Source organism: Euleptes europaea, chromosome 3 (assembly GCF_029931775.1).
Source record: "Euleptes europaea isolate rEulEur1 chromosome 3, rEulEur1.hap1, whole genome shotgun sequence".
In the NCBI taxonomy this organism is placed as follows: domain Eukaryota; kingdom Metazoa; phylum Chordata; class Lepidosauria; order Squamata; family Sphaerodactylidae; genus Euleptes; species Euleptes europaea.
The window spans coordinates 57,212,205-57,234,136 of NC_079314.1; the positions used below are offsets into that span (position 1 = coordinate 57,212,205).

At 45.6% G+C, this 21,932-nt stretch overlaps 1 protein-coding gene across 2 annotated transcripts in view; it reads left to right on the top strand.

Annotated features, from left to right (window-relative positions):
• Positions 1-7,805: 7,805 nt before the first annotated feature.
• The window catches only part of WASL (WASP like actin nucleation promoting factor), a 39,278-nt gene continuing 25,151 nt past the window's right edge, over positions 7,806-21,932 (top strand). For both annotated transcript variants that reach the window (XM_056847196.1, XM_056847195.1), the window contains exon 1: positions 7,806-7,933. In XM_056847196.1, coding sequence (XP_056703174.1) covers positions 7,817-7,933 — 117 coding nt within the window. In that variant the 5' untranslated portion in view covers positions 7,806-7,816. The remainder of the gene's footprint in view (positions 7,934-21,932) is intronic.

Below are 21,932 nucleotides of genomic sequence, written 5' to 3' on the forward strand. Positions count from 1 at the left end.
TACCTGGAGGTTTAACTAATAGGAAGAAAACGTGTGCTGACACAACAAAGTTGAAAGAATAACAGCACCAGCTCAATATATATATGTACACGGAAGTATTTTACCTTGATAAACCAAAAATAATAACTAATTCATAGACTGGTTACTTCACCAGTCTCTCCTTAACATCATCACAAGCTAAAAAATTCAAATGCCAATCAGTCAAGTGACATAAGGTTACAACGAAAATGTCCACAATGGAACCGTGAGGGACGGCTGGTCTACTGTTGAGGTCTTTGTATCCTGTTTAAACATCACGTTATCCATAAGGGAAAGATGAACAAGGCAGAACTAATCAACTGAAGAAGCAACTTACATTGTGAAACGATCACCTAGCCGGAGGTGCCGTTTTGGATTGGACCTCTTGCTTACTGGACATTTTTGAATTGAAAGTCTGTGGACTTGGACTACAATATTGTTTTTCCCGAATTGTGGACATTTTCGTTGTAACCTTATGTCACTTGACTGATTGGCATTTGAATTTTTTACCTTGTGATGATGTTAAGGAGAGACTGGTGAAGTAACCAGTCTATGAATTAGTTATTATTTTTGGTTTATCAAGGTAAAATACTTCCGTGTACATATATATATTGAGCTGGTGCTGTTATCCTACCTGGAGGTTGGCAGCCCTATGTTGGGCTCACACAGCCAGACCACCCCCAAGCTGGCTACCAGGTTGTGGGCACGTTCCTGCCCTGAGCTGGCTGCCAGATGGATGGACATGCGCTGTTGCCATGGCCAACCCCAAGCTAGCTGCTACTTGTCTCTCCCCTGTTCTTTTCTCTTCCATGTGGGGGGAAGGCTGGGAGAGGTCAGGGCTCTGCCCAGCCTGGGGTCCCAGGGCAATTGCCCCAGTTTCCCAATGGCTAAGACCACCCTTGCATGGTTTTCCCCCCTGTTATTATTACCGATATTTCCAGCTGTGCTCTAAGGAGCACAGGAATCTGCCATGTAGTTATGCCTTAAAAAGCCAACAGCCCTTCCCTAAAACATTCCTGTAATATAGATTGGCTTGCAATGACAACCTGCTGAGACCCAGCATGGTGTAGTGGTTAAAGGCAGCAGATTCTAATCTGGAGAACGGGGTTTGATTCCCCACTCCAACACATGAAGCCTGCTTGGGCTAGTCACAGTTCTCTCAGAACTCTCTCAGCCTCACCTACTTCACAAAGTGTCTGTTGGGGAGGAAGGTTATTGTAAGTTGTTTTGAGACTCCTTTTGGGAGAAAAGCGGTGTATAAAAACCAACTCTTCTTCCTGTTCTTCTAAAGCTCTTGCATTGTTAGCATCATAGTTAGTGGACATGTAGTTAATGGTCTGCTGCATTCTAGAACTGGCAGAGCAAGTCTTGGGAAGTCAGGCTGTAGACCTGAATCATACTCGTATGCACATTAAGGTCTCAGTGACTCACTGGGGCTCATCCTCGTGGCCTGCTCGGATCCATTCTTCAATTCCAACACAAGAATCTCCCCAGGTAGGATTTTCAATGTTTGCGGTGCAGACAGTGCCATTTATATGAGTATTCCCTTGGCATACTGTAAACAAGTGGCTCAGATAGGGCCCTAGAGCATAGCACTTCCCTTGTTGTACAGTAAGGGCTTTACATTTTAATCCATCATCTTGTATTGAAGATTAATAGTGTCACAAGAGGGCTGACACTCTGCCCAATTGTCCTTGGATAAGAAATGGTACCCTTCCTTCATATTTGTAAGGCTTATAAACTCGTCTTGCTTTATGAAGCATAGGAAACTCCAGTTTCCTTCAACTTGCCTGCTAGCAAACAGGGATGTATATACAAATGTGGCTGATTGTTCTGTTTTAGGCTCCTTTCTGTTAATCCTTTTTACCATAGCTATGATACATGTTTGTTTATTTTATTCTTTGTTTCAAGTGCTTTCAATGGGAAACAGATTTCTGGTTGTTTTTGGTGGGTAGCCATGTTAGCCTGTAGTAGTAGAACAAAATTTGAGTCCAGTAGCACTATAAAGACCAACAAAATTTTCCAGGGTGTAAGCTTTCCTGAGTCAAATCTCTTGTCATCAGATACGTCAGATTTAGGTTTCCAACCTCCAGGTAGGGCCCGGAGTTCTCCTAGAATTACAACTGATCTCCAGACTACAGAGATCAGTTCTTCTGAAGGAAAAGGCAGCTCCTAAGGATGGATTCTATGGCTTCACATCCTTGCTGAGCTCCCTTCCCTCCCCAAACTCTGCCCTCTCCAGGCTCCCCACCCCCAAATCTCCAGTAATTTCTCATGCCAGAGTTGGTAACCCTAGCTCAGCTTTCTGGTTGTACTAGGCATTGTTGCCCTTACCCAAGGAAATATCTGTGAGAAATGTTAGGTAGATAAGAGAATGCCTCCCTGACCCTTTCTGAGAAATGATTGAGCAATCCTAAACAGGTCTACTCAGAAGCAGGTCCAATTTTATTCAATGGAGCTAGCTCCCAGGGAAGGTGTCCTTAGGATTGCAGCTTAATTGGGTTTAGAAGGGGAGGGAATCTGTTTAGGATTGCATGGCAAATGTCTTACTTGCCAGAGCGGACCAAAGGAGATGGTGGGCAACAAGGAAGCAGGTTAGGTTTGCCAACCCCCACGTGGTGGCTGGAGATCTCCTGCTATTACAGCTGATCTCCCGCCGATAGAGATCAGTTCACCTGGAGAAAATGGCCACTTTGGCAATTGGACTCTATGGCATTAAAGTCCCTCCCCTCTCCAAACCCCGCCCTCCTCAGACTCTGGCTCAGAAATCTCCAGGTATTTCCCAACCTGGAGCAGGCAACCCTAAAGCAGGTACTGGTGGGTACAAATAGTATATACCTGAGGTGTTCTGTGTCTGAACTAGGAATGCCAAATCTGGGTTCAGAAATACCTGGACATTTTAGGATGGAGCCTGGGAGAGTGGGGTTTAGGGAAGGGAGGGACTTTGGGGGCTGTGGAACACAGCCAGGATGGTGCTGCTGCACTCATCTTGTTTGTGGCTTCCTAGAGGCACCTGGTTGGCCACTGTGTGAACAGACTGCTGGACTCGATGGGCCTTGGCCTGATCCAGCAGGGCCTTTCTTATGTTCTTATGTAGAGCAAAATGCTATGCAGTCCACCTTCCAAAGCAACCATTTTTTTCCAGAAGTGGAATAAATGGTTTAAATATACAAACAAACAAAGTGATGAATGTGGGCTTCAGATCAGTTGTAATTCAAGGAGATCTCCAGCCGCCACCTGGAAGCTGGCAACCCTAGACATTGCACCTACCAATTCATGGTGGCAGAGCTATTTGTTTTTCTATTTTTAAACAAGGACAGCAAGGGCAAGGGGAGATAAATCCTGTCTCATGTCATACTTTATTTTGCTGTATTCTGATGCGTGAAGCATTTTTTTCTTCCAGCATGATTCACTTCTGGCAACAGTGGAATGTGGTAATGTGCTAGAAGGTACAGGGTTTAGATCTTGCAACACACTCTGCTGTTGTTTAAAAGCAGACATCCCACCCCCCTCCAACATTAGGACTGCCAATTCACACTTGTGAAATTCTTGGAGATTTGGTGGTGGAGCCTGGTGAAGGTGGGGTTTTGGGAGGGGAGGGGCATCAATGGACTATAAAGGCATAGAGTCCATTCTCCAAAGCCTCATTTTTTTCAAGGAAAATTATCTTTGTACTCGAGAGAACAGTTGTAATTCCGGGAGATCTCCAGGCCCCACCTGGAAACTGGCAACCCTACCCAATATGCACACACTCCCTCCTTTTTTCATTATATAATTTAGGCCTCATTTCAACTGAGTGGAATGTTGTTCTTTGTTGATTAGGTCCACAAATCTACCTTGAACTCCACCCTTATCACTTCCTAGTGTGGTATCATTATGAGCCACATTCATGTGTAATTGGATATATGCATATTTTATGAGAAGGTTCAGTTTTTAATAGAACCTTTAGGTTAATTTAATGTAAAAACATGGGGTGAGTATGATGGGATCTGAATAAGTTGTTCATGGAATCGCAATAGTATTAAATGTGTGCATCAGCCCTCTTTATTATAAAATAGGAGCATTAAAAATTTAAGTGTGTACTGTAACAGTAATATACAAGGGTTACAAATGTACGTTTTGAGACATGTGTACTGATTTAAGCCATGGACCTATGAAAGGAAGCATATGGTTAGCTGACTTCTCTGCCACAAGTCTACTGTTGATGCCAGTAAAGTTCAGGGACAGGTCTGTACCACCAATTGTCCTCTCAGACCTGTCTAATTTTGCTTGGGTTTGTTTTCATTGGGTTTGGACTAGAGTAACTTTGCAGAGAATAGCACTATTAGTTGGGTGGTAAGTACAACACAGAAGGAAGACATGTTTCATCAAACATAAAAGAGGCAGTGGTTAGGCCTCTAATGAAGAAACGATTGTGGATACAACTGATTTGAGTAATGGTGGGCCAGGCTTCTTCACTGGCTGGTGGCAAGCCAGCTCAAACTCCTTTGGGATAACACTGATTATACATACTCATTTTTATTGAGCTTCAGGCTCGATTTGGTACAGACACTGTTTGGTCAGGAGAATGTTCCCATGATACTAAGCCTCCATATTGACAGTATCTTTCTCTGTCTTCCTCAGTCTTGGGTGTGTAACCAGCTATGCCACACTTGGAGCTTGGCAAACCTAGTTTGGGGGTATTTGCAATACAAGAGGAAGCAAATTGGTAGAAGAATATGTAGGAGCAGGAACACCCAGCCTGGTGCATTATAGATGCAATGACACAATGAATAGCCTGCAAGGCATGCCATGAGCTCAGCTGGAAGGTCTTTGGCATAATGGAAGTCCTGAGAGGAAATTGACTCAGACATCCTTTAATGCTGCTATTATTTGATGTTGCTGTTCTGGTTTCTGATTTTATAATCATCTGGTGTCTTTATGGCTGTTTTAGCATTGTTTTTAATGAGTATGAATTACTTTCAAGGCTTTAACTATGCATGGGTATTCAAATGTTGTAAGCTAAGTAAAAACAAGCAGGGACCAGCAAGAAACTCACAGGGGAAGGGGAATACCGATGAGTGGTGCCCCACTCACTTGCTCACTCACACTTCCCCTTCCTCTCCTTTCTCTGCTGCTCTGCCTGCCCCATTGCGCACCCCTTCTCCCCGGCACTCTGCCTGGCCACCTAACTGCTCCCCTGTTGCTGGGGCTGGGCCTACTCTCTTCAGCAGCAATGACAGCTCCCCCTCCTCCTCTTGCCCACCTACAGCATCATCACCTTAGGGAAGGGGCTGCGGGTCAGTTGAAGAGCCTCTGCTTTGCATGCAGAATGTCCCAGGTTTGATTCCTTACATCTCCACTTAAGAGAACCAGGCAGTAGGTAATGTGAAAGACCTCTGTCTGAGACCCTGGAGAGCCTGTTCCGAACTGTTTATCTCACGCTGTGGAAAGGTGGTCGCTTGGCGACCTTTATTTTGAAATTTCTTTTGTTTGAAGAGGGAGTGCATTCGATACTGTATTGTCGTGTGAATTAACAGTGTAAAGTTTTATTTTCATATGCATTTTTGTTTGTGCTTATAGAATAATCCATCAGTAAATGAACACCCAAGCATTGTGATCACATTAAGTATCTTTATTTATTCATTCATTCATTTAGCAGAGCCCACGTGCTGATATTTTCATACAACTGCATTAATACAGTATAGGTTTTGTTCATACCTAGTACCTGGAGGTTGGCAACCCTAAGTGGTGACCGCTAGCCTAGAAGTCTTCAGCTGGGGATTAGACAGATTAATGGAGGAGAGGTCCATCAGTGGCGACCAGCCAAGACGCCTAAAGGGAACCTCCATGTACAAAGGCATGACAATCAGTGTCAGGAGGCAACATGGGCAGGGATAGCCTTGACCTCTGTGCCGTTTTTTGCTTCTTCAGGTTGACCAGTATGTGAAACAGGATGCTGCGCTAGATGGACCGCTGGTCTGATACAGCAGTGCTCCTGTTATGAATAGCGATTTTATGGGAGATTTCAAATGTCCCTATAAAAGTGACAAGGATCCACATCTTGGGTGGACATTTGTACCATCACCAACCCTACCCCTGCGGACGATGAGTCTGATTGCTTTACTCTTCTCTGGTTAGACCTCAACTAGAGTACTGTGTTCAGTTTTGGGCACCACAATTTAAAAAAGACGTAGACAAGCTGGAACGTGTCCAGAGGAGGGCAACAAAGATGGTGAGGGGTCTGGAGACCAAGTCCTATGAGGAAAGGTTGAAGGAGCTGGGTATGTTTAGCCTGAAGAGGAGAAGACTGAGAGGGGCTATGATAACCATCTTCAAGTACTTGAGGGGCTGTCATACTGAGGATGGTGCCGAGTTGTTTTCTGTTGCCCCAGAAGGTCGGACCAGAACCAACGGGTTGAAATTAAATCAGAAGAGTTTCCATCTCTGTGTGTTAAGTGACATCAAGTCGCTTCCAACTCATGGCGACCCTATGAATGAAAGTCCTCCAAAATGTCCTCTCTTTGACAGCCTTGCTCAGATCTTGCAAATTGAAGGCTGTGGCTTCCTTTATTGAGTCAGTCCATCTCTTGTTGGGTCTTCCTCTTTTCCTGCTGCCCTCAACTTTTCCTATCATGATGGTCTTTCCCAGTGACTCTTGTCGTCTCATCTAGACATTAGGAAAAATCTTCTAACAGTTAAGAGCGGTTCCTCAGTGGAACAGGCTTCTTCGGGAGGTGGTAAGCTCTCCTTCCCTGGAGGTTTTTAAGAGGTTAGATGGCCATTTGTCAGCAATGCTGATTCTGTGACCTTAGGCAGGTGATGAGGGGGAGGGCATCTTGGCCATCTTCTGGTCACTGGGTGTGGGTGGGTGGGGGGAGGTAGTTGTGAATGTCCTGCATGGTGCAGGGGGTTGGACTAGATGGCCCTGGTGGTCCCTTCCAACTCGACGATGCTGTGATGTGCAGCGGTCATGAGAACCTCATCTCGAACCGTGGCCCACGAAGCCCTGAACCGACGCTTCCTTCGTTTCTCTACTTTCACGGCCTTCGCCACGGCCGTGAGTCAACGGTGGCTTCGAAGAGCCTTCATGCCAACCTCAGGCGGAAGAGCCACACACACCCCCGGAGGGGGGGGGCGGCGGCGGCCTCCCTCCCTCGGCAAACATTCCCCGGCAAACGGTCACGGACTTCCTTGAATGCCGCCGCCGCCTCCTGCGATGACAAGCGAGGGAATCAGGCCGAACTGGCCCGGCCGGTATTTAAGAGGCGAAGGCCGCGGCGAGCAGCTCCCTCTGCGCCAGCCTTGGCTCCGCGGCCGCCACACGCGCTGTCGCTCTCGCCGCTTCCTCCAGCGGAGGAGGTGGGACAGGAAAAGGAGGGCGAAGGCGGCGGCTGAGCGCTGGGCCGTGCTCCCCGGCGCCGGCTGTGGAGCCGCGAGCGCGCCGCCCTCCCCTGCCCAGCCTCGGCTCTTGGTCTCGCCCGCTCTCCCCCCCCCCCCCGCTCTCCCTGCCATGTTGGATTGGGCGGCCGGAGCCGGGGAGAAGTTGGAAGTTTAGAGCTCGCCGGGGGAAAGGGAAGGCGAGAGGAGGGAGCGCGCCCTTCGCCGGGCCTGCCGGGAGCGGCCTACTCCGCCAGCCCCTTTCCGCCCCCATGCTGCCGCCGCCGCCGCCGCAGTGAGGCAGGCCGCTCCGCCGCACTCGCAGGCGACGCCGGGCCGAGGCAGCAGCCCACCCCCCTCCCGGGAGGAGCAGAGCGGCTGAAGGGGGCGGCGGCGGCGGCGGCGAGCCCCCTCCTCTCTCCCCCCCGGGCCGGCCGCCATGAGCAACAGCCAGCAGCAGCCCCCGCCGCCCCGGCGGGTCACCAACGTGGGCTCCCTGCTGCTCACCCCGCAAGAGAACGAGAGCCTCTTCGGCTTCCTGGGCAAGAAATGCGTGGTGAGTGGGAGGCGCGGCCTGGCCGGCCGGGGAGAAGCCGCTCTGGGGGAGCCGGGTGGGAGGGGGGCGGAGGTGCGCGGCCTCCGTCGCCCTCGGAAGCGCCTCGCGTCGGGAGACTCGTCCCTGGTGCTCCACACCCCGCCGTACGTGGGAACCCGAAGCCGGGGGTTAGAAGACGCGTCTGCGTAGGTCTCCGAGTCCCGTGGACCGCAGTGCGACTTCCTGTTGGGAATCTGTCCAGGATGGACCTGTGACATGGGTCGCGGGGGGGAAGGGGGGAGCGTTGGAGGAGACGTGTCGCCCCTTCTGCGCGCCCCCCCCCCGTTCTCCCTTGTGGGGGATCCTTTGCCGGGGCCTTGTGTAAGTTGCAGCTGCTCGCCTCCTTCTTTTCTCAATACTTCTCTCCACCCCCGTGGTTCCCCATTGTTGAAAGCCAGGGGGAAACAAGCCACTTTCTGCTAAAGCAATTTTGAAAGGGCGGGTTGATGTGTTCTTGCTGGGGGTTTTTTTGGTTCCCGGGAGCCTTGAGCTGCGATGCTTAAACGACCTCTCCTCTGGGGTTGGTAGGCTTGGGCACAGGTGAATAGCCACAAGCTGCGTTGTTTGGGACGGTGGGGGGAGCAAGAAAAAGGCCCTGATGGCTTCAGATGTCGTGAAACCTTTCTTTTCTTTCTGTGCCAGGGCTTTGCCTCCATGCCCTCTTTATTCCCGTTGGCACATTGAAACTGCTCTGTGCTCACTGAAGGAAATAGGCCTGATGTGGCCACGAGGCCTCCAGCAGCCTCTTTCACAGGTGTATAGTAACAGTTTTGTAGACATGCAGAGGGCATTGGGAGGATTGCTGAAGCGATTCTCTCCTCCTCCTGCAGGTATATTTCAGCAGAGGCTGAACAGCAATGCTTTGCAGTAGGAGCTTGTCAACAATTGAGCTGTTGCAACACTTTGTGTATGTGTGGAAAAGTTTTGCTAGTCATAACAGGCCTGGATAATTCTGTCCTGTTTGCACCTGTAGGACTTTCAGGAAATGAGGCGGTATGACCAGCACAAGCAAAACAGGAGTGTACTGTATTTTGTTTCCCTGAACAATGGGCTCACATGGCAGATGCAAAATTCCCCATGTAGAGAAACTTCTGAAGGGAACAAAAAAACGGCATAAAAGATCAGGATTGGGGGAGGGGGGCTGGGATCATGGCAGATATCACTTCATGAATCCCGATTATTAAGATCCAAAAACTTTATGCAAGCATGAGCAGGATTGGGAGTCAACTTTAGCTTTTGTATCCGGTATTTCTGTAGGGGTTTAATGTGTAACATAGTCTCCTTTTTTTTCAAATGTGAAATTTCTTCTGATTTTTTGGCAGAATTTTTTTTACCTGAACTCTGTTAACTTCTGGATTGATCCCTGTATATCTTTTACCTTTCTGGACCTTTGATTTATCCTAAATAGTAAGAATCTATTACAATCATAACTAAACGATGCAATGCATTTTTTTTTCTTATTCCTTGAGCAATAGTCTAACCAGGAAGGATATAGCACAGTTGAAGATTGACAAGGTATTGATTTAGGTGAAAGGCAACCTTGAAAAATATAAATTGGAAACCAGAAATTGGTGAGGCTGACAGAATGGTGATGCTCACATGATGCTATTGTTCACTAGTGATTAACAGTAGTGGTGCTATGGGTTGTGATTCTCTCGCAGGTGAATTGTGATGCCACAGAGGAGGTGAGCCAAAATATGAGGCTTAAAAATAAATTTGTGTCTGCCTCTACAGCCTTAGTGATGCTATATATATATAAAAATAAACTTGTTCAGTTTTAACTGATTTGGGATACTTGTATTTTATGTTGGAGAAGGGGAAATTAACATGGAGTTACTTTGTAAATGGGTCCTAAAAAGCAGAATGAGTTTAGAAATGGGTCCCGCTTTTAAAAGTTTGAGAACTGGGCTATAGGAAACTAGTAATTTGCACTGTTAGTGAGGGATGCAAGTTCCAGGAGTGATGGCAAGAATACAGCATGGGAGACTTACTTTTGTCTCTGCCAGGCTCACTGCAGATCTTACTCCAGCCTTCTGAATGCCGATGGGAATCACCGAAGGCTTAAGGTACTTCTCCCTTGTTTCCTTCCCAGTACAGAGCATTCAAAGCCTGGCTTTGAACTTCCAGTCCATTAAGAATCCATTTGAGAGGTAATATGTGTAAGTATTTAGTCAGTATAGGCATACTGGTATGACTCTTAAGGACTTTTTCCCCAAGGTGCCCCCTTCTCCCAACATTTGGGATGAACCGGGATTTGAACTTGCAATCTCTATCTTAATTACCCATCTCATACTTGTGTATGCTGATTTAATAGGCCTCCGTATATATTCAAAAAGTAATGCCCCAATATACAATCTTTTAATTTTAATAAGAGAAGGAGCTATATTTGCTTTTTATTCCCCTCTCAACCTTTTTTTTTTTTTTTTTGGTGCTGGTTTTTGGAAGGATTTAAATGGTGGGATGTTAAGAGTTTGTCTATAGAGTAATGGCAACCGAAATTCTTCCTAGGAAGTGCCAAGGAAGACATGAATTCCTCAGGTCCCTTGAAGTATTTATATATCCACTGGGCCAAGAGGCAGAGTGCCAATTTCTCTCTTGTCAGTTGGTGCAATGCAGGAGATTGAGTGCCCCACCCTTTATGTGCTTAGTGCCATTCCTCTGGGGGGCAGCACTTGCCTTTTGTAATGCAGAGGGAGCATAGGCATCTGAACTGCCTATTACTTGACTTGGGAAGAATACACTGTTTTTCCAACTTCAAGACTGAAACAAATTAAGCACTTAGTTGCTGCTGCATTAAGTTCTGGATTAAAGAAATGGGTAGCTATGGTAGACTATTAGGGCTGCCGTGTCTACTCAGTTTTAAATGGTTAATCTGTTAAAACGTCTGACTCATTGAAAAGTGTTTTAAAAATTAATAATTGTGCTTTAGAATTTAATCAAATGCAAGAACTAACACACGCTTAGTAATAGATACCAATGTTGAAAAATCATTCCCTCTTCTCTGTCATTACCTACCTCTAAGTGCCCCAGGACATTGCCTCCTTATGACACAAGCACATGTCTAAAAACAAGTGAGCTGTCTTCAGAAATATTCATATGCAGATGCATTTATCATAATGTTATTGACTTGGTTTTTTTTAATTGGACCATAGTCCTTCAGAAAACCTGAACAGATTGTGAAATGAGCTGCAGAATAGGTGATATTCTGGCTACTTGAATTAAAATTCAGGCAGCAGTGTTAGAACAAAGAGAGTAAATTGCTAGTACGCTTTGATAATATTGAGAAATATGTGTCAGACTCAAAATGTAACCTTATTCTAGGCGCCAGCCCTGCAAAAATCTGAAATGTATTTCTAAGTTCTTTCACACCTGGGCATCCTGGTATTTTCCCAGTTCTTTGCTACGTGAGCACTATCTAGAGGAGCATAAGGTTTATTGCTAACACAATTAACATATAACTTTAATTCTAAATAAGGTTTTGAAAACACTCTTGGACGAAAGACAAAGTGGATCCATCTTTTTCCCTTCCAGTGGCACCGTTATACTTTTGAGTCCTTGTCAGTTAATAAGAATGCCTTATTTGTGTAAATACACACTGTTTGGTTCAGTATTGGTAACTACTGTTGTGTCACAGAACACCAAATCTACCTGTCCTGGAAATCTAACAAGTAGGCCAAACAGAACTATACACACTGATACAATTGTAGTAAAGAATATAGCACAAATTGACACACCTTAGAATTTGTTATGGCTTCACCAGATGACTATGTGGACAAAATACAAGTGTTAATCATTTGCTTCAGAAAGGCAAGGTCATACTTAAGGTCAGTAATGGAGTGCAATACTATACTGTTCTCTCGGGCCATGTGGGATAGTGGTGACAGCATTGGACTGGGATTTGGGTAATCCAGGTTCAAGTCCCCACACTGCTCTGAAAGCTTTGCTGGGTGACCGTGGGCCAGTCATGCACACTCAGCCTAACCTGCCTCACAGGGGTCTGAGGGTAAAATGGAGGTGAGGAGAATGATGTTTCCAGTGGGAAGAAAGGCAGGGTATAAATGAAGAAAATAAAAATAAATTAATCCCCCTCCTTCAGTTTTGGGTTTATCAGTCCAGGCCGTTATCTGCATAAAGACTGTACATCTGCACACTTTTCTTGGTTTTATTAAAATAACAGGTTCCTTGGTGGTTCACATTCTTCCATCCATTGAATACCATCATTAATAAACCAGTACATTCCCACAACATATGCCATTTTAAGTTTCATAACTTAAGCAATTAATACTTGGTGTTTTTTTTTTTAGCATAGTGTGATTACTTTAGCAGCTGGAATGGGCCAGCTTTTGAATCTGAAAGCAAACATTATTGATTACTTCATCCTGCAGGTCAGAGCAGAATATGTCTGCAGTGTATGCATTTGATATGCTGCAGTGCCAAAGTGCTCTTCAAAGAAATAGATCATCCTACAATATGCGGTCACTTGTACTCCACTGAGGACAGATGTGATAGAGCTAATCATATTTTTATCCCATCTGGCCAACCCTTCTGATGTATATTCAGTCAGTAATAATGCGGATTCTACCACTAATGGGATACATGGCCTATAACACCATGTTTCGTATACCTCGTATCTGTATCCTTCGAGTTCATAACAACTCATACTTCCGCTCTGTGCCTTCTGTTCTGTCTTATTCTGGCATTCTGCTATCTATTCTGTACAAATTGCATGTCATCTAAAAGGTCACTAACAGTTGGTTTCCATAATAGAGACATCTGCTGCCTGGACCTGATGAAACATCACTGGAAGATAGCATTTAAGACTGAGACTTTCAAATCCAGATCTAGCCAAATATTTTGTTTTCTGAAGCATGAGAAGAAAGAAGAACAGTAGGTTATTATACCCCACTTTTCCTTAAGGACTCTCAAAGTGGGTTACAATCACATTCACTTCCTCTCCCCACAACAGGAACCTTGTGAGGTAGGTAGGGCTGAGATAGTTCTGAGAGAACTGTGACTGGCCCAAGGTCACCCAGCAGGCTTCATGTGGAGGAGTGGGGAATCAAACCCAGTTCTCCAGATTAGAGTCCGCCCCTCTTAACCGCTATATCACTCTGATCCCTGGAGATGCATAACCTCACATGTTCTTGCCCCACTGAGGTCCAGCTAAGCAGTTCTGGGTCTGCATATTTTCATCCATGGAACTTTTTTGGAACAGTACATAAGCTTGAGTTTTAATAAAGGCAGTTCTCTTCTGTCAAACCTCCATGTGATTTTCCATCAGAGGCTTAACATTAGCAATAGAGCAGCAAGAGTATATGTTGTGTGTGCCCCTATAATCTCAACCTCGCCTCTTTCTGATAATGGGACCTACAACAATATCTGTTCCTTTGTTGCTTAAAAGTTAATATTAAATGACTGATGTGAATGGAGGTGGTGGTCTCACAGAAGAACTGAACTGCCTTGTATACAATTCCTGTACTGAAGTAATAGGATTAATTCAGTTTATACATTCAGAGTTTTGGTCTTTGTGTAAATAGTACAGAGCAGATAGAACAGTCTTTGCTTCCTTGTAAGATTACATTTGTAGCATCCCAATGTAATTTGATGCAAACCATGAACAATCTAATTAGGGTGAAGGCATTTTTCTTGAAATTCTAATGGCATACCTTTTAGTTCTGTAAGTAACAAATTGGTAATTGTAAAAGGGGGATGTTTTTATAAGGGGGAGTTTGAAGGAGGTGTAAAATTTGAATTTAATAAACAATGTAGGACTAACTCCTGTAAAACAAGAATATTTTTTAATATTTTTCCTTCCATAGCACAATAACACACAAAAAACTAATACTTTCAAGAATAAACAAATATTTCTTTAACTTGTAGTACCACTGATTTTAAAAACATAATTTATGAAACTTTTCTTGATTGACCTACCCATTAAAGCCTATACCTTGGTTTTGGACTAAGAGTCTGAAATCTGAGACTTGTCTAAACAGCATAAATGGTAGTTCTTTGGCCAATATGCTGCCTATTTTGATAGATATTAGGTGTTGATGCACTTTGAGAAGCATCTGTTTTTTTAAATGTCCAGAATTGGAAGCAGGGCATTTTAAACATACCATTAATTTGGACCTGTCTCCTGAAAACATTTTTTATTCTGACCTTTGGTCTCCATGTTTGGCTAAACTTATTGGAAATCTCTCATATTCTGACTCCAAAGAAGCTGCAGCGATCTTCAGTTCTTGATTTCTGTGGTTAAGATTGTGAAAGAGAGTAATATCCTGTAGTGCTGTGGGTTTGAATGAGATACCGCAAATTAACTTCCTTTTTGTAGCTTAGCAATAGCTTGTAGTTACAGTATGACTTCAGTACTTTAAAAGTATATTAGACACTAGTATGTGTCTACAAAGGCCTGTCAGAAGGTAGTCTGTAAGAAGTAAAATGCTTTGAGTGCAGGAAGTGTCCCTCCAGGGTGTTGGCGTGAATCCTGCTGGAACCACTGTCTGAGGTATGACTGAAGATCTAACACTTAGCTCTTTTTGGACTCTCAGAAGAAAAAGAAAACTAAAGAGGGAGGAGCCTTTTGAATGAGAAGGGTCCCTTACTGATGAAGTAATTCATTATCTCTTTTTTGTCTTTCTTTTACTGTCACTGAAAGCATGCATATTTCACACATGGTTCTAGGCTCACTTCTCAGTGTATCCAGTTAGAGGATTTCAGGTAACAGCACGGGGTTGGGGGTGGAGGGAGGAATTTGCCGTAGTTGTGACGACTGTATTGAATTGGTAATCTGCCCAGCTCTCTTTGCCTAAAAACCAAATAGGGATCTGCATCAGTTACCTTAGAAGTTTAAATTATTAGACTGTTGACCACTAGGCAGCCCATCAACTTTGTTGAGTGCCCTTGAGTTCTAGTATTTTGGGAGAGGGAGGTAAAAGTTCTTTCTATTAAATTATTAGACTTAACAATTAGTCCCTTGATAGGTTTTGATTGACTCTTCTGGAGAATTTGCTGTCAACTATATAATTGTTTAATAGTTTAGTATATATACAGTTTTAGTAAAGTCTTACCTGTAGTAAGTACCATAATTTAGAACCCTGCCAAAATAGTGGCAGTGTCTAAGCTGTAAAAATTACCATCTTTATCAAGAGAACTCTCTTAAACAAGCTACTAAAATTATCTACATTTGAGATGTCATAAATATTATAACTCATTAAGTAGATGACAAACAGGACTAAAAAGAAGGGTGCCACCAGTTATATCTTGATTAAGCTTGTTAACTTGCATAGTACAATTCATTTCTCATTGCTGAAAAGGGTTTTGGTTGTGTTGTATTGTGTTTAAGGTGTATTAGGTTCTGGGAAACCTAGGTTCAAATCCCCACTCACACCATGGAAGCTTGCTGGGCGACCTTGGGCCAGTCACATACTCTACCCTGACCCTAGTTAGTATTTGGATGGGAGACCCTCAAGCAATACCAGGATCATGACATGGAAGCAAGCAATGGCAAACCAACTCTGAAAGCCTCTTGCCTTGAAAGCCCTACAGGGACGCCATAAGTCAGCTGTGGCTTGATGGCAAAAAAAGAGTGGAATTGCTATGCATGTTATAAAGATTGAGGCTCATCAAGCAGTTCTATATATCTGATCTCTAACCCATGCCTCCTTTCTGCAGTCCTTCGGAATGGTTTGTTATTCTTTTTCAGGGGATATTTTTTTATTATTCTGTTGGCTGTTAAAAAAGTACAAGCAGGAACCCGCAAGGACTTGTGGGAGGCATCTCATTTCCCCCTCCCCCACTATTTCCTCTTTCCCTTTCCTGAAACCCCATAGCCTCTTGCCTTTTCCTGCTTCCATCTCTTTCCCACCCAACAGCCAAACTACCTTCATCTGTCTATAGCTCCCCCCCCCCAAGCAGCCACTACCTAGGAAAACTGTGTCCTAGTTGTGTGGTGCTGGCCACTGGGCCAGGCCCACTTGCATGGTAGGGAGCCCTCAAGAACTTGTGGAGGGCATTTCACTTTCCCCTATATCCCCCTCCCTGTACTATGTCTTCTTTCCCTCCACCTGACACCCCCTTTATCATCTCCCCTTTCCTTGCCGCCTTCTCTTCTCAGCCTTTCACCAACCTTTCCTTTAGCCACCTCCCATCAGGAGGAGGATAATGTAAGCTGCTTTCGCCCCCACTGTGCACCTGGGTCTCCCAGGCCCTACTCTGAAGTTCTAACTGCTACAGCACACTGGCTTTCATAGGGTGGCTGCAGTTGAACAGTAGCATGTAGCGTAGTTGAGTCATGATAGTCGGGTGACATCATGTCACCCAGAGGTTGGTTCTAGGATCAGGCCTGGCCTTGATGAGTCCTCCCTCAAAAGCCAAAACGGCCCTGGAAATAACCCTGCCCTCCCTCTCAGTTTCAGCTACTTCAGACCCCATGAAGACACTTCCTGGCAGATTTGCCCTTTTGTCAGCAGAAAATGACAGCTGGATACAACCTACTAAGTTTAATAAGTTCCCGCAGGAACTTACATGTAGTACACAAGGAGCCTTCGGTCAGTTAACTTTATTATCCAACAAACCAGTCAAATGCCCTGCTGCTTTGGTTTAAACTGGACACACCTGAATAGTCCACAGATAAATTATAAATATAAGCTGATTAGCAATGCCAGGCAAACTAAATGAAGAACAGAAAAAAATAGATTTCTAATAGCTCATTCCTTAGCCTTGTGCAGCCGAAGTGCTACCGCAGCGACTCCAGAAAGGTTCCCCAGCTACTGCAAGCATTCAAAAAGCCTTTTTAAAAGAAAAGAAAATGGGTCTTTTTTCCCCATTGAAAACAGCGGTGCTGTGCCAGGAAAAGCCTGGTGCAGCAACACTGTTGTTCAAGGGGGTGTTCCCGGGCTGTAGGGGCTTTGGAAGCTGACTACTGTCAGCTCTGCCCCCGGGAATGCCCCTCCCACATTGGGAATGAATTGGCTACGTGGTCATAATCCTACCATAGACTGGAAAGAACGGACTATTACATTTTCACAGGCCCAGTGTGGCTGGCACAGGAGGGAGGTGGCGTTCAGAGAACAAGCAGCCGCATTGCAGAGCATCCGCCTGCAGAGGCTCCGCCGCCTCAACTCTCCAAGAAATATGCACAGTTCGCTGATGTATTTGATGTGCGCGAGTGTGATGAATTGCCCCCCCCCTGAGCCACTGACTGTGCAATGGAGGTGGGGGCGGGAAAGGCAAACTTTCAAAAGGGAAAATCTACCCCATGAGCCCTAAGGAAAAAGTAGTGTTAAAAGACTATTTGGACGCTAATTTGGCAAGGGGGTTCGTATGTCCGTCCTCAGCGCCTCACTCAGCACCCGCTTTCTTTGTGAAGAAAAAGACTGGTGATTTGCGACTCTGCATAGATTTCCGCAGACTCAATGCGGTCACGCAGGCTAATGCCTACCCCCTTCCTCTCATTCCAGATCTGCTCACTCAGTTGAAGGAAGGTTGGATTTTTATTAAACTAGATTTAGTGGAAGTGTACCATCGCATTAGGATCAGAGAAGGAGATGAACACAAGACTGCCTTCTCTAGTTGTTTTGGAATGTTTGAATATTTAGTGATGCCCTTCGGATTGACTGGGGTCCCGAGTGTCTTCATGCAAATGATTAATGAGGTGTTACATGACTTGTTGTTTAAAGGAGTGATTGTTTATTTAGATGACATTTTAATATACACCTGGACTATGGACGAGCATGTGTAGTGGAGTGGGAAGTCCCCACTACTCGCAAGCAATTACAACAATTTATTGGTTTCGCTAATTTTTACCGCAATTTTATAAATGACTTTGTGCAGATTGCCTTGCCTCTCACTTCTCTGCTGCAGACCAAAGGGAAGGGGTCTGCAGCCATGTTGCCTTCCACCCGGTTGCTTTGGGCTCCCGAATGCCAACAAGCGTTTGACACGCTAAAACAGTTGTTCACATCTGAACCTGTGTTGAAACATCCTGATTGTGAGAAACCTTTTGTTGTTCAGGTGGACGCTTCAGACGTGGCTATGGGAGGGGCGCTTTTGCAAATGGGTGAGGGTGGACAATTGCAACCTTGTGCATATTTTTCTAAGAAATTCTCCCAAGCCGAGCTCAACTGGCCTATTTGGGAAATGGAGGCCGCGGCCGTGAAACATGCCCTCACTCTCTGGAGGCATTTTCTAGAAGGGGCTGACGTCCCATTTGAGGTTTGGACCGATCACAAAAATTTGGAGGTGTTAAAAGGGTCTAGAAAATTGTCGGCCAAACAGATTCGTTGGGCAGAGTTCTTTGCCAAATTCCGGTTCGTTCTGAAACATGTTCCAGGGAAGGAAAATTGTTTGGCAGATGCGTTGTCCCGTCTTCCCCAGTACCGCAGTCAAATCGACAGCCCAGTGGATTCCTTATTCACTCCGGAATAACGGGGGGAGGTGCCTGGGTTAGTCGTAGTTACTCGCGCTCAGAGCCGAGCGGTGGACTTGGACCCAGCAAGCGGACTCCCGGAAGCCTTCCGTGCGAGGGTTGTTGAAGCCGCTCGCCAGGAAGAGGGGGGCCAAACGTTCCCGCAAGCTCTCACTCGCTGGGGGGAGTTGTGGTTTCATGGGGAAAAACTGTATGTCCCGGAGACTGTTCGGAGGGAGGTGTTGGAGTTGGCGCATGGGGCAAAAACTGCAGGACATTTCGGATTTGTCAAGTCTTTACATTTATTGAGGCGTCAGTTTTGGTGGCCGGGCATAAGAGCAGATGTGGACCTTTTTGTGCGCAGTTGCCCCACTTGCGCAACCACCAAAAGACTCATGGGGCAACCCCTGGGACTCCTCAAACCATTGGAAGTCCCGTCCATTCCCTGGGAGGTCATTGCCATGGACTTCATTACGGATCTTCCCCCCAGCAGGGGGAAGACGGTATTGTGGGTGGTGACGGACTTGTTTTCTAAGCAAGTGCATTTTGTCCCTTGTACGGGTTTACCGACAGCCCAGAAGCTAGCACGTATTTTCGTTACACACGTGATGAAACAACACGCGTTCCCACATAAGATAATCTCTGACAGGGGGGGCTCAATTTGTGGCTAAATTCTGGAAAGCCTTTTTGAAACTAATGGGGGTGGAGCAAGGTTTGTCCTCGGTGCACCATCCTCAGACTGATGGACAAACGGAACGAGTTAATTCAGTGTTGGAATGCTATTTATGCTGTTATTTGAACTGTCATCAGGACGATTGGGTAGATCTATTGCCTTTTGCTGAATATGCTTATTACAATGCTCCCCACACGTCTACCGGGTACAGCCCCTTATGGGTGGTATACGGCAGAGACTTTGGTCCCTTTGGGAACGTAGACCTACACCGGGAGGAGGGGGTAAAAGGCGAAGTGGGGGACTGGTTACAGGTGGTCCAGAACACGTGGCCGTGGCTCCAGAAGAATCTGGAGCGGGCTAAACGCAATTACAAGGAACATGCGGATAAACACCATTCCCCGAGGTGGGATTTTAATGTGGGGGATCAAGTCTACTTGTCCACCAAGAACCTCTGGACCCTAGGACCATGTAAAAAACTCAGTGACAAGTATGTGGGTCCCTATCCCATCACCAGGGTAATCAACGAAGTGACTGTAGAGCTAGGGCTTCCCAAAGCCCTCAGGGGAATTCACCCAGTGTTTCATATCAGTCTCAAACCCTTTGTAGCAGCTCCCCAGTTCCATCCAGCACCTAAACCCGAGGTACCAACTGTAGTGGGGGGAGAGGTACATCTAGAAGTCTCTAAGATCGTGGATTCCAAACTAAGAAAAGGGAAGTTGTTTTATCTGGTATGTTGGAAGCATCTGGGGCCAGCACATGATGAATGGGTTGCAGCTCTGCATGTAGCAGCACCCCGTCTGGTATGACAGTTTCATGACGCTTACCCTCAAAAACCTCAACCTGTCTCGGAACCGGGAGGGGGGTCTTAAGGAGGGCAGAATGTCAGGAGTCGTGCGGTCCAGGCAGGCTCTGAAGGCTCTTGACATGAGTTAGGCCCGTTTCTGTTCAAGAGCATCTTTTGGTTTTGTTTCCCTGAGCTGTTCAAACTATCCCCACTCCCTGCCTTCCCCCCCCCTTGCTCTGACCTTGAGTCACAAGCAGGCAACTTCAGTATTATGGCTTATTCACTCCCTGCTTCCCACCAGGCACTGTTATCTCCCAATTCCCAGGCCTGCTTGATCTTGCACCTGGGATTGCTTTGTGCTTAAAGTTATGCTTTGTAGACTGGATGATCATTAGCAGCTTTGAACCTGTGGATTGCTTATGCTGTACCTGCGGCTCCTGAATAAACGTTTAACTGCTTTAGACCTGCCTGTCTGAGCGAGTGACTTTTTGGGATTGCCGAGGTTGGCTGGAGAACCTCACAGTTAAGTGCCGTCAAGTTGCTTCTGACTCATGGCGACCCTATGAATCAATGTCCTCCAAAATGTCCTATCTTTTTTTTTAATGTAGAATTTTTATAACTTTGACTGCCTTGCTCAAGTCTTGCAGATTGAGGGTCGTGGCTTCATTTATTGGGCATGTGGGAGGCTGCAAAATGGAAAGTGGCAATTGAGCAAAAAGGCACACCTGGCCTGTGAATAGGCAGCTTACTCTGCTTATTACTGGCAGATTATTACTTGTCTTCCATCAGCAGAAGACCGAAGGAGAGGTAATTTTGCCCAGTTCCACCTTCTTCACTGAAGCCCCTCATCCCATAGTACATTTTGTTAACAAGGGTACCCTGATCCTCGGAGGATTTGCAGGGGTACGGCAGGGAAGATCCACCTCCATGAGTTCTTTCTGCTCCCTCTTCTCTAAGAACCCATCCCTTATTTATTGCTAGTTTAAAATAGATTAGGTTTATTACTTCCCCCCTGTCGTTGTGTGTGAGTGAGAGAAATTACTGGTTCAGATGATTCAAGAGTAATCTAAACTTGTAACCTAGCTAGATTATAGCCTAGAGCACAAACCATTGTTCCTAATCACATCATTGCTCATCTTTGGTAAAGCTTTCTTCCCTTTTCTTCCTCTGGTTTTTGCTGAATACATGGATTGAACATAAAGAAATTGTGTGCACTGGAAGGGTTTCTTGCTGTTCTTGTGCTTCCCCTATTCAATTGGTCTAGTAAAACACACCCATTGCTGCTTTTCCAATCCAAGGCCTATTAAATATAGAAGAACTAGGACAGAGGGCATGCCGGGAGAATAGAGATCAGCTTTGTATGGCTGATATGATGGCTGTCAGCATCATAAATCCAGCACTTTTCCATATGAACCATCTTGAGGCTTATTCACACAATACAAAGTCTTCAAGGCCATTGTGAGGTCTTGTATCATGTGTGATAGGAGTTCTGTACCACCCAGTGGCATGCAGGCCCTGTTCTAGTCACAATAATGCTATAAAGGTAGAAGCAGGTACTGCCAGCAAGCACCCCTCCCCCATGCTGTTTTCGTATCCTGGTTGGCTTGTTTTGTGATGTCAAAATTGTGTGGGGGAGGTCGAAGCCACTTCTCATGCAGTGTGGTCGTGATCAGACTTGGTCCTGCATGAATCTGGGAGGCACAGAACTCCTATCAGACATCTTAATATGAAGGCCTCATGCCCCAGGATGCTGTGCCATGCAAATCCAAAATCAATACTGGCATATTCCTCAACCCGGTTCATGAGCCTGGCATTGGTAATGCCATGGCCGCAGTACCACAGATCCAGCACCTCCTCATATGCCAAAGTGGCCCAAAGAATTAGGTTTTCTCCCGAACTGGTGGCTCACATGGGTGAAGAACAGATGGCTTAAGAGTTCAGTTTTTCCCTGATTGCCCTTAAACAGAAACAGCAGAAGAAAATGTTTCCACTTCACAATAAAATTCAGTATTCTGGTATGTAAATAAACTGTTACCTTGATGTTCTTAACTTTTGCAAATTTAAACGACTACTGATTTGGTTACATTAAAGCTACATG